General features: G+C 38.3%; 1 protein-coding gene across 11 annotated transcripts in view; it reads right to left on the reverse strand.

Annotated features, from left to right (window-relative positions):
- Window positions 1–13,673, reverse strand: part of git2a (G protein-coupled receptor kinase interacting ArfGAP 2a) — an 85,753-nt gene that overhangs the window by 15,806 nt on the left and 56,274 nt on the right. For 6 of the 11 annotated variants that reach the window (XM_080208121.1, XM_080208113.1, XM_080208115.1 and 3 more), the window contains exons 15-18: window positions 11,075–11,323; window positions 6,875–6,964; window positions 3,419–3,501; window positions 1,717–1,905 (exon numbers count right to left, since the gene is read on the reverse strand). In XM_080208121.1, coding sequence (XP_080064247.1) covers window positions 1,717–1,905; window positions 3,419–3,501; window positions 6,875–6,964; window positions 11,075–11,323 — 611 coding nt within the window. The other 5 variants (XM_080208116.1, XM_080208114.1, XM_080208118.1 and 2 more) reach the window with 4 other exon arrangements.

Here is a 13,673-nt window from a genome sequence, read left to right on the forward strand (position 1 = left end):
TCTCCCCTGAATCTGGCTAAGTTAGGGGTTCCACTCACAGACACGCAGGGCAGGGTAGGTGTAGGAGGATGCGGCGGCGCGGGCTCGTTGGGCCGAAGGGCCTGTTTCCTGTGCTGGGTTGTTCTTTGTTCTATGAACAAATGTTCATAAGGTCCCAGGTTCAACCCTTAGGGAAAGGAAATCCTCCTTTCTGATACGTATCTAGTGATGTCTGCTGGAGTATGTGGGTCTATGGATAGCGTCTGGCTTAGCTTTGGTGACCAAGTTTCCCACCTTCGCAATTTATATGTAAGAATAATGGTTAGTTGGGTGTGGCAATAGAAGGGGTCTGTGGAAGCACAACTCAGGATGGAGGCATCACTTTCAGGAAAGAAGCGAGAAGTAAACTGGTACCCACTCGCCTGTGCTATATTTGCAAATGCAGATACCAGCATCAAGCTCAGTTGTGATGACATTCCACGAACAAATTGGTGTCTGGATTCATGTAAAGATTTTGCTAAAAATAATACTGAAAGACCTAAGCGAACATTTACAGCCTAAAGCCCAGGACACCACAAAGTTTGAAAAGAAAAACAATGCACAAAATAATGTTCATTTGGGCTAATCACTGGAATACTGGTGTGCTCATTAACACTAATCAGCACCTCTAGCAAAGGAGGAGGAAGAAAATTAGGAAAAAACACAAAGAAAAGAAATTCATAAAACACCCATTGTGCACTGAACTGGATGATTAAAGGAGATATGATGATGACGACAACAATACCTTCTTAATAATACTAAGTTGCAAAAATAATACCCCTTTGTACGGTTTGGAAAGCTGTCAAATCACAAACCACATGACAGTGGGATCGCAGAGCAGAAACTTAGATGCGTTCACACACTTCCATTTTCACACTGATATATATAGAAGGCATATAGGATATACTTAGATTACAGCCATATCCTAAAGGGATAGGCAACATAAACTTGTGCCATTACATAAACACAATGATTTGGTTACAGACTTGTCATACTCACAGAGAAAATAAAAATCAAAGAACAGGATAGCACAGAGAAACAGACAAGTCTTTCACTCTGGGATCCAGATTCAAATCCAGTCCAGACTGATAAGATGAAAATTGCCTTTCTGTTGCTGTTGGCCATCACTGTCATCATCAACTCCTCCCACCCCACCTTTCCAAAAAACATGCAATTGACTCCTCTTGGCTTGCTGCCCTGGATCCAACCTCTCTTTCCTCTCCAATGTCCTTGAATGCATTGTTGCTTCTGAAATCAATGCTCATCTTTTCTGAATCTCTGCATTAAGTATCCACTTGACGTAGGATCCGAATGGACCCTAGTAAATTCACAGATAACGTCCTCTTTGGTGCATTTTCCCTCCTTGATCTCTTACCAGCCTTTGATATAGTTGACTACAGACATCATCCTCCAACATTTCTACAGTCCAGTACAGTGGACCTTCTCTCATTTGATTCCACAATTGGCAAGAGCTTACCTATTTGATTGCAGCCACAGTACCTCGAATAAGGCTCTTCCCATTACATCCAGTGTTCCTAAGTACATTGTTGACCCCTCTCTGCTTTTTCATCAACATCATCTGTAGATATGGCATCAGCATCCACATGTACACTTGCGATATTCAGCTCTACATCTGGTTAACCTTGCATGTTACTTGTGCTTTCAAAAGCCATACCAATACAAAATAAATCAGTTTACCTGTCATGCTTGTTTTCCTGTGCAGCTCGCAGCAGCTCCTGAATATTTTTGGTGATTTGTTCGGTTTTCCGAATTACATCCTCTGTGCTTGGGAGTGTGGAATCTGGTTCTGCATCTGGATTATCCAACTCCAGCATAGGGTTTTCTTCATGCCGTCCTACGCTTTTTAGCTTACCCTTTCGGCAAGAGCTTACATTAGGCAAGAAGAAACAAAACAAGTAATTTATTTTAATTGAGGTTAACACTCCTCTAACAGGTAGGAACTCAAATATACTGATCTTCTAACATACAAATTATTTACAATACCCTTGACTTCACTATGGCAGAATTGTTGGGCGAGAAGAGAACATTTCTTTGTTTCAGAAAAAGAGTAGTATTCCATTTATATTATGAATAGTATGATCCTGTTCTGATAATGTCAAACATGTTTAATGTTACAACTTTCCTTACTGGCCTGAACTTCTCTTAGATGTCCATACTGGCCTCTCATATTAAATCGCTACCCTTGCCAGCAACGCTGCCTTGTCTCAATCAGAGGTTACAAAAACACACATTCTGAGAGGGTGTTTCCTGTTCTAGAGACATATAGATTGGTCACGTATATTCCAGGCTACCTCTGAAAATAACAGCTGCGCCGTATATGAAGCAACAGCTTTTTGAAAAGCATACCCAGGCTTAAGATCATTGTTAAGTACTAATAATCTTTTTCATCTTTTAAAAATGAGCTTTACTTCTGTCTTCTATCAGCTGCATAAGCGACTTTCCTTTGGTATCTTTCCATAAAATTATTTCTTTTAAAAACATTCTAGCAATGAAATATCAAATCAATCCAGAGTAATGTTTAACCACCATAATTAAGGAAATAGCTTCCCCAAAAATATTGATTAGTCATTGCTGTGAGTAAATATATCCAGATGTTTATTCTTTCTGCATAAAAGAAAAGGATGGATTTTATACTGTTTTATACTCTGTTCTTTCCTAATCTGGAAGGCATGGTGACCCCTCGGATTTCAATCAATACCACTCTAATTTTTAAGAGGCATACATGAATAGTAACCATGGGATACTAGAGATTCTCTCCCATTTTCCAGGAAGATATAGCCGTGTCTCTAACTGTTGTGATGACAACCTAGAATTAGCTGATAAATACATGCAAACTGATAGCCCTTGGCACTGATACAACATACCACACTACAGTCACAAGGGTTAAAAATACACAAATGGAAAAAGAGCGAAACCAAGACAACACAAGATTAAAAACATGTATCCACTTTTGACAATTAGTAGCTTAAGTCACTATCTTCTTTCCCCATTTTAACATTGTGTCACCTTTTGGATGATACATTCTGAACGTATTCAAATTTTAAAAGTTATTAAAATGGACACCAAGCCAAGAACTTGTGGCAAATGCTATTAGTGGTTCAATGGAATTTCCCACTAGACTAAAAGGAGAAATTTCAAATCATTGCAGATTGATATGAGGTCTACATAAATGCATTCATTACCCCCACCTCAATCGCATCCAAAGAAGTTATCCTTTAATTCAATTAGCATCGCCAATAAACTAAAAAAGGTTATTCAGAGGTGAATTTCAAAGCTGTGACAGATGGAGTTTGGATATTACTTCTAAGCTATTTTGAACCCTACACAGATGATCATGCGGACCTTCTCTATGCTTTATCGTGCTATACTTAATCCATACCCAGCCTCATCTGGCTCCAAGTCATTCGCTGCATTATCGTAGTCACTGTCCGGCATGCTGTTCTGTTTCTCAAGCTTTGATGCCTAAAGAAGTTAAAACAAATCCCAAGATACAAAAAGCATAGTAACTCCTCAAGTGTTCACACAGATTGACAACTATCAGGTGATGTACAACCTTGATTCAGACAGAAACTAAAAAAAAGCAAAATGCTTGAAGTCAGTAACAAAAAATGGACGGTTAATAACTAAGCAATATTAAAGCAATGCATTTATTCTTTAAAATAAGAATGATCGCCATTTCCCATTCCCAAATTTGAAACAAAATAATTTGCAAGTCTTCTGAATCAAGTTTTGCCGTGGCTACAATTCAAACATATTTTAATGGGGGACGGGGGGGCGAAGAGAGAGAGAAGAAAAGAGAGGGGGAAAGAGAAAAAAGGTAAGTGGTGTGGTTAAAGGGAGTGTTTACTTCCTACCATGATTTTGCTTATACTCTAAGGGTCTATTGTGTACACCATAATGTCAAGAAAATGTTTTATAAGCATTAGTATATTCCTCAACAGAAAAAAATCCTCATAAAGGTTATATATTACAGTCACAGAGCATAAACGATCCCAGTAATAGCAGGTTCTTATGAACCTGAGCCAATGAAGGCCAAAAATGCAGCCTTACATCAACTTGCATATGTATATTAATACTAACATAGTAAGACATCCTAAGGGGTTTTCAGTAGAGTGTTAACAAAATAAAATTTGATACTTAGCCCCATTAAGAGATATTAGGGCAGATGTTGATTTTATGGAGCTTTTTAATGGAAGAAAAGGAGGTAAAGAGGTAAAGGGAGGGAACTCCAGAGGTTAGGGCCTCCGTGCCTTTGAAGACCCAGCTGCCAATGGTAAAACAATTAAAATTTGGGATGCTCAAGAGCCCAGCATAGAAATCCCACAGGTCTATAGGAGGTTCTAAAAATAAGGGAGGAGAGTGGATGGGTGAGGTTAAAAAAATGTCCAGCTTGGAGGTTACATCATCCGAGTGAGAAGATCAATTTTAAGAACCACGTCATGCCTCATATTTTAACCCTCATTTCATATTTGCATAATTAGTCAAGATTAAGATCCACTTAATTACGACAAATGTAATTTTAATCAGCTGTTTTATAAATATAAGTAATATTCTCATTCTAGTTGAATTCAAATAATCTTTAAGCAAATTTTTGGCAGATAAAGTTAAACTAAGATATTTATGTAGCTTAGCGTATTCATGTTTCTCTTCAGCTAGCATATTGCAAAATTTTATTTGAAACTCAGTTAAGAAATTCCACCAAATTAGCAGTTCTTAATTAACACTGTTCCAGAGCATGACAGAAAAACATTCAACATGAATCAGCTTTCCATTCAAGAAATTAATTCTTAAAAAATGGACAATCTGACTTTGGAAGAAGAAAGTTTATTTTAGTTTCAAAACAGTAGATTTAAGAATGAATACATGCTACAATGTGAGATTAATCAGACCATGCTCAAGACAGGATGCTAATGACACTGTGGCTGGTACCATCTTTACAGGAATAAGATGCCCAAGAACAATTATCTAGATGGATTAAATTTTTAAAAAATAGCTCATCCAGGGTCTGCTTGGAGATTATAGTAGATCCCAGTAGCCAATGGCAAATCAATTGCTACAAGACTTTTTCCATATTGCAATGAAGAATGGCACAAGCCTAGCACTGCAAGTGGTTACCCCCCTGGTTTAAGATGCCACAATCACCACTACTAGGCTCCTGAGCTATGAAATCTTTGGCAGATAAATAATTGGCACTATTTTAAGGGCTCTTTCTGTTCAACCAGTAGCCAGTCACAGTTCATTCAAAGCATTACTAAAGTCCAAAAACTCCTTAGTTATGGAAGCATAATTAGAAAATGGAGCAAGCTTTGACATCAACTGCGATCTTCTTCTGAAAGCTTTCACCTCATGGTACAGCAACCAAGATGCACGAAGATCCCAATTTGCTTTTATGCGTACACTACGTGGCATTGCAATAGAAAATGGAAGTTTTTGTTCTAATTTTAACCAGTGAAAAAGCAATTCAGATTTCCAAGTTAGTTTATGGGGGTAGAAAAGGAATGTTGAACACTGAAAATCTGTACCCTGTATTAATTTAAGACAAATTGTTAATTTTAGAATGTCACACGTATGCCACCAAGAACATAGCCTTTATTTTTGTAAACACACATCCTTCCAAACTCAGCCATCAATAGTTGAATTAGAATATTTTATATAAATGACTCAATGTTATTTTCCCCTTGGATTGCTCGTTGCAAGAGTAAACCATTACAGCTGAGCTCCTCTGATGGCTGTGTGTGTTAATCCAGTGCGTAGAGAGGCATATAAATTCAGATCATGCCCATTCTAACCCTGAACTATGATTTAGCTGATCTCAGCCAGCATGGAGTTTGGGTGCTATAAATGTCCTCAGTGTCTGGATTTGGTACCAGCTAAGGTTCTTGCTTCTGATCAATATCCAGCGATCCATGTTTGAAGTGTGGACTTTGGGTAATGACAGGATTGTTTTGGCTGCGATGCTTGCCAATGTTCAACTTCAAGGCTTACACATGTAAAATGGTCATGTGAGGTACTAAAAAGCGACCAGTGCTCATGGAATCATACGTCATCAAGGAATCAGTGCCTGCAGGAGCGAGGAGGGGAGAAAATTGGGAAGAAAAAAATTATAGCCACTATAATTATACTGAAAGTTCCTTATTCAAGTTTCTCACATCCCTTCTTGAATGTGTTGGTGTATGGCTCCATGGGCACAAGTAGCGCTTCAGTACCTTGCCCAAGTGGCCATTCTTCACATACGAGCTCAGGCAGAATGTTTGCAGGTGATTTGCCTGCATCACAGCTGAGCTTAAATCCAGTCATCACCCAACACGCTTGCCCACTTAAAAGTATATATTTCTAGTTAATAAACAGGATTTCAGGCCCTTTAGATCCATTTCCTACCCCAGTTGCAGGTCAGTTGTACTCTTGCTTAAATTAATTGAACGAGGAACCAGAGATTGAACCTATGACATGCCTGCTCTATGTGCTCAATACAACACAGTGTAGTGAATTCACCCACTAATCATCAGGGTAGCATGATGGTATCTCTTGAATGGAGATCTAATACCTGTGCTGTAGCAAAGGGTCAAGCTTTGATGGCTGAAAGGCTGGTTAAGCTAGGTGTGCATTGCAACCTGTGGTTTGGGAGCAAGCAGGGTTAATAAACTGAAAAATAAAAATCGAAAGGCAGAGTAATCAGGAATATGCAGTGGGTGAAGGAAACTTCAGTGAAAGTGACTACTCATGCAGACTTGAAAGAAAGGAAATAGGTTAAAAATGGTGGGAAAGAGGCAGCAACAGGCACTGCAGATGGTCACCGCCTCCTCCTATGCACAGACCAACTGAGAAGGTACTTAACCCTTTGGGTGTTCTCATCCCGGGACCAGGAAAGCGTGGAAGGGAAGGAAGGTAAAGATGAAGAGGAGGTCACAAAGGCACTCCTCCCAATCTGAAAGGGGAAAGAAGAAACACTCGGGCAAAAATTAAACATAAGAAAAACACAACAAAAGAGCGACTCCACGAACTGTAAACCTATAGGTATGCCAAAGTTTATATACACGGGCTTTAACTGATGATGTTTTCACTGGGTTTTTGAAAAACTAAATTGCAAACAGTCTTCAAAACACAGTGAACAAAACTCATCTTAACTGAATATGCTGACTTACTTGGCATGGTTACCTTCAGAATCCATAATATTGCACAGATAATATTAACACTTGCCAATTGAAACATTAAATACTGTATTAGTTTGTCTCATCTAGCCAAAGCTCTGCCCACCAAATGTACTCAAGTGAAGTATATTGCTTTGAATTAACTCAAAGCCCTTAAAATACACGAAGCCCTACTTACTGGAATCTATTGGTTTATTCCCTGTTCTGTTTGATGAGAAACAGGGTTAAAACACACTGCCCATGTGTAATCTTTTATTTGGCATCACTATGTTTGGCTTTATTATATAATTGATGGGGAAAGTCATGCTGTAACCAAAGGCAGGAATTGATGCAAAATGCTTATTCCTGACTAGTGATTCAAAAAGAAACAAAGACCAATGAAACAATTAGAAAATGTAGGAATTTTTATACAAACGTCCTCTTTATAAAGATTAGCTACATACAATGTGAAGGTAGTAGACAAACTATTTTAGACCGCACTTAATTTGTACCTTTTAGAATAACAAAAACAATACAACTGGTTTATCTAAAGTGAGGTGAATAAAAACAAATGCTTGTTCATCTATTTTTATTTAAAAAAATGGCAACTCAAAAAAGTCACAGGAACACTAACTATAACAAATCCAAGGAAAGCACACTTCAGTTACTGTGATAATACTTCTGATCTCAAAAAAGGGAACTATGACAAACTAACAAAGCAAGGAAATTCAAATTATGATGCATCACAAAGTTAGATTAACATAAATTTGATGGGCAGATGATGAAAAAAACTAATGCTACTTTACAAAGGACAATTCTTTCAACATGTCCATTTTCAAGAATCATAGGACAATTTAGGTTTTATGACTTTCACTTGGCATACCTACAAACACAACAATTCAACAAGTTGACATTTAAAAGCAACAAGACTTCACAAAAACACAATTCCGCATGCTACTCTTAAAATTAAGTTAATGACCAAGAATGACACATTTTGGCAATTTATATAAATGCTTATTTAATAAATCCACTGGGATTTTTAATGGTTACAAAATATCAGGGGGATGTATTTTGTCAATGACCCATTTACCCTCAATTCAATTGTAACATTAGGACCTCTGCTGTTTGGAACAAATTGCATGTGGTCACTAAATTTTATCCCAGGTTACCAATGAAAAACCAACAGAGCAATTAAATGTAAAGCATAAGTAATGTGCATTTTTAAGGAAACAAAAATAATTTTACCCCAGCTACGTGCAAAAAAGAACAATTGCAGGGATTGGGTTAAATAACAGGATTGCAAATGATTGGGCAGCTCTTTCAAAGAGCTGGTAGATAGGGTGGGCCGATGGCCTCCTTCTGTGCTGGAGGTTTTACGATTCTGCACCGAATTCCACCAAGTAAAAATTGCAATGTTGCTAAATGCCAGGTTATTCTGTATTTAAATTTAAATAATTTTGTAATTTATTGAAATTTAGTGAACCACATCATTCTTATATAAAACTTGTGGAAAAGAAATTTTCAAAGGTATGGGCTGAATATTCCAATCTCAGGATCAACCCAAATGGCATACAAATTGAACAAATTAGACATAGTCCAAATTTTAGTACAATTTTACATTTAGGTTACATAATAAGAGAAATTGTTATTCTAACACAGATGTTCTCCCACATCAAAGGAATAGTGTAATTCAATATTCCCCAATGCAATGCCATTTTCTCAATGCATTTTTATAAAGTTAACTGCTCCTATCATTCTCAATTCAGCTTTAAAGTATGAATAGTGGAATGCTTTTATAAAATCTAATATTTAAAGATTCAAAAACAACAAATGCACTATACAATGAGTTCAAAAGTACCACCAACTATACTGCTTTCCTAATTTGCACAATAATGCAATGAATTTAACAGAATTTAAGGACCCAGAGGGGATTTAATCTGCGACATTAGCAAAATGAACAGGAATGTCAATAAAAGTAACACCTACTGACTCTTAAACCTTTAAATATTATATTTTTCATAATGGTTCAACTACCTGCTAGAACTGCAAAATAAATTTTTAGTATTTTTTATATATTTAGTAGTATTAAATGAGATTTTGCACTGATGGTTTATATAAATTGGAAAAACTAAACAGTTCCGAAGATAAAATATCAGGTTATTTATAGGGTAAGTATTTATTTTAGGAGGGTTTTTATTCTCAAAGATTTTAAATTGTAAAAGCAAAGCTGCATAAATTTGATTTTATTTCCTTCACCAGCTTTCTCCTTTTCAATCCCTTCCCTTCTGAAGGTAAAGATTCTAAAACCTTGCTCAAATTATCACTATCCATGTGTCAAGAATTCATAGAGGATCACCACAGCCAAGCCCAATTCAGTTCTCATCTACCAAGCAGTGTACAATTCTGCCTCAACTTTAGTTAGGAGTAGCAAACCTCTCCAGCTGAGGTACACAGCTGAACTTCATCTGTCCAACTGATGACTGAGATCAGATAATTTGACACAGGCTAGGCACAGAATCTGAAGTATGGCTGGTCTTATTGGTTCAATATTACCCTCATGGTACACAAACTGAACCATCAGGGAGAAGCTGAAACTTACATCTGCCAGATTAACCTGCTTGTTTCAAGAATGTAATAATAGGATCTTCATGATTTTAACTCAACACTTGCACAAAAGCAAATTACTGTGGATGCTGGAAATACGAAATAGAAACAGAAAATGCTGGAAGCATTCAGCAGATCAGACAGCGCTTGTGGAGAGAAAGAGAGTTAACATATGAGGGCATTGACCCTTCACCAGAATGATTCTAATGAAAGGACACTGACCCAATACATTAGCTTGATTTCTCTCCGTTGATGCTGCCTGTCCTGTACAATACTCATGTGGATATGCCGGTGTTGGACTGGGGTAAACACAGTAAAAAGTCTGACAACACCAGGTTTAACACCAGGGAGACCATGCAGACGCTACGACAACGGATGAATGAACATCGCTTGACAATCACCAGGCAAGACTGTTCCCTTCCTGTTGGCGAACACTTTAGTGGTCACAGGCATTCAGCCTCCGACCTTCAGGTAAGCATTCTCCAAGGCGGCCTTCACGACACACGATAGCGCAGAGTCGCTGAGCAGAGACTGATAGCCAAGTTCCGCACATGAGGACGGTCTCAACAAAGATCTTGGGTTCATGTCGCACTATCTGTAACCCCCGTGACTTGCCTGGGTTTGCAAAATCTCACTTACTGTACAGTCTGGAGATAATACACACCTCTTTAACCTGCGATCAGTGCCCCCTCCACTCACATTGTTGGCCACTTTAAGACTTGAACAGCAGATTAGGTGTAAAGATTCGCATTCTAATCAGTAAACTGTCTGTGCTTTATATGCTCTGTATGAGGCCAGAACTCTCCATTCACCTGACGAAGGGACTAACCCCGAAAGCTAGTGAGTGTACTATCAAATAAAATCGGTCGGACTTAAACCTGGTGTTGTCAGACTTTTTACTGTACAATACTTGCATGCCATCTAGTGCCGCAAGCTAGCATTTTCTTTCTTACACTATTAATATTTGGTCAAATAAAGTTTAGGTGAAGGTCTATTAGGATCTATTCCTTCCCAATTGAAAAATGATGTTAGCACAACAGTCCTGGAAAAAACAACACTGAAAGGATCAAGGTTTAAAGGCAAAAAGGCGAACATGCAATAGGGTCTGTTATATTCAATTAGGCAATTTTCAATAGTTAAAATTTTTTTTCGCTTTGCAACAATAAGGACTAAAACAAGGAATTGACAAAAAAAAACAAGACAGCATTTTGCAAGCCAGAAAAGAAATTCAGAACTTAGGACAAAAAAGAAAAGGAGAAAAAAAAGCACAACTTGCTTACCAGAGCTGACGGCGATTTACTTACGTGTTCAGGGAAGGGCTGGAGTCCTGCAATACTGTCCTCTGGGTATGTGACGTCCCCAATTGGGAGATAGGGTTTCTGACCAGAGCCTGTCTCATACATGGACATAGGCCGGCTGCCACGTGCAGACGGGCGCCGTTTTAAGGACGAAGGATTGGAGGGACCTGGGTATTCTGAACTGGAGGGAACTTGATAGATATTCGTAGTGACCTGCCGCCTGAGGGTGGTGTTTTCACTCTGCAGCGTTTGAAGCTGAAAGAAATTTTTTTTTAGCCAATAATCTTTTCTTGTATCAAGCAATGATGGACAAGTTTTGGCGATTACTGCAATGTGGATCGTGCACGTCATAAATGAAATGTTGCTATAACAAATAAAGCCAGAGAGACAGATAGAGGAAATAAATGAACATTTCAGTAGGAAGAGCTGAAGCATGGACTAAATTGCACATGAACACCACAAGTTCCACCTGGAGGTTGAATGCTTCCATGGCTCTATCCCATGGATAGACCAGTTTCTCTGGTGCTATGAATACTGTGTAAAAAACCTCCTGTTCTAGGTTTTTAATGTACTGTACATAAAAAGACAAATGTGAAAATAAAGACATCTGCAAAAGGTCAGCTGATGCCAGTCCCTAATTTATAGGTTTTCATTGTGCTAAGTTTTGAGGTATTCTATCTTCAGGCTCTTGTAACAAAAATGTATTTTAATAACACAAAGGCGCTTTGATTACACAGATTAAGTATATATAATATGAAGCTGTAAGAGTTCTTTAACGTTTATTACAACCGGTAACAATAATACTTTCCACATAATCTTAATGACATTAACACCAATTTCTCCTGCTCCTTTGATCTTTGGCTTTGGGGCTTGATTTATATCTTGCAAGGCCATAAGATTTTGTCTGAGTAGGGTTTCAATGCTGTCTCTCCCTGTTCATCTAAATTTCAACTTCATATACTCTATTCTGAACTAAACCCTGCACACCCCATCATTGTTCACCTCTATTAGCTCCTCATCCACAAAAATCTTGTCGTCTCCAAAAACCTTGACCTGCGGCCTGCTTCAGCCAATACTCCTTGCTACAGGTCTTGGTCCTCTGACTCTGACTTCCTCTTCCTTTCTCCCCACCATTAAGTCCACAGCTGCATTGGAATTTTCATCTTTAAATATACGACATATTTTCCCTGATCTCCAGTAGAAAGTAGAGGAATCACAGTTTCTGCTAACTATGGCTACAAAAAAAAATAGAATAACTTAATAGAACAGTTTTGCCCATGGCATGGTTCCACAGATGTTGATTAGATAAATATCAGATATAACTAATCATCATCAGTTATGTGTCTTTTATTGGTGTAGGCTATGGAATAAATGATGGGCCAGAGCAATGGGAACCAATTTTCTTTTAGAATCATAGAATCCCTACATTGCAGGAAGCCGTTTGGCCCATCAAGCCTGCACTAACAATAATCTCACCCAGGTTCTATCCCCGTAACCCCACGTATTTACCCTGCTAGTCCTCCTGACACTAAGGGGCAATTTAGCATGGCCAATTCCACCTAACCCTGCACCATCTTTAGACTCTGGAAAGAAACCGAAGCACCCGGAGGAAATGCATGGAGAATGGGGAGAATGTGCAAACTCCACACAACAGTCACCTGAGGCCAGAATTGAACCTCAGCCTCTGTGAGGCAGCAGTGTCACCATGCTGCCCTCTTCAAAAAGTATAATGAGATCTTTTACATTAAGCTGAGAATAGTTCAGCGTTTCACTGAACAAAACAAAATGACTTAATACCTTTATATTCACCTGTCCCCACATTAACTATGGCTCAAGTAAAAAAATCAAGTGACTCATGCTAGCATAATCAATAATTTGAATTAAAACAAAATGCTGATATCAGCAGGCCTGGCAGTTCTGTTGAAAGATCAGAGGTTTGAAACAACTCTGTTTTTCTATTCACAGATGCTGCCAGACCCGCTGAGTATTTCCAGTATTTCCTTTTCAATTTTAGATTTCTAGCAACCACGGTAATTTGCTTTTGCAGCTGTTTAAATTACAATTCAAGCTCAAGACTGCTGGAGGGTCCAGGGGAATTGCAGTCTCTCTCTTTCCTTCTTTTATAAATTTAAATACTTTCTCCTCCTCACTTTTCTGAAGTAGCTGCTGACTCAATATGCAGTATGGCTCCAGAAGTGCAGGCCTTCCTGCATTTCACCCACATTGCAGTTCTTCACTGATGAAGGTGGACAATGAAAGCCAGCTATCCTACTGTGGCATTGGGGGCTTTATAGATGAGCTTAATCCTGTATTACACCAAAAATTGAGTAATTGGGAAATAATAAGCAGGAACGCTGAGTATCAGTTTCACCCAGCTGGTAACACACCTTATTCACTTCTTGTAGGTACAGAAGTTGAACACAGTTAACACTTTAGTATAATAATACTGAAGGAATGCTGCAATGGCAGATGGTTCATTAAATCTAGGCCACATCTTGTCAGGTGATGGATAAGATCCTATAAACACTATTTAAAAGGAAGTGTTTTTCCAGTGCCCAGGCCAAGGTTCACCCTTCAACCAACATTCCAAAAGTAGGTTAACTGG

Source organism: Carcharhinus amblyrhynchos, chromosome 20 (genome assembly GCF_965287045.1).
Source record: "Carcharhinus amblyrhynchos chromosome 20, sCarAmb.v2.hapA, whole genome shotgun sequence".
NCBI lineage: Eukaryota > Metazoa > Chordata > Chondrichthyes > Carcharhiniformes > Carcharhinidae > Carcharhinus > Carcharhinus amblyrhynchos.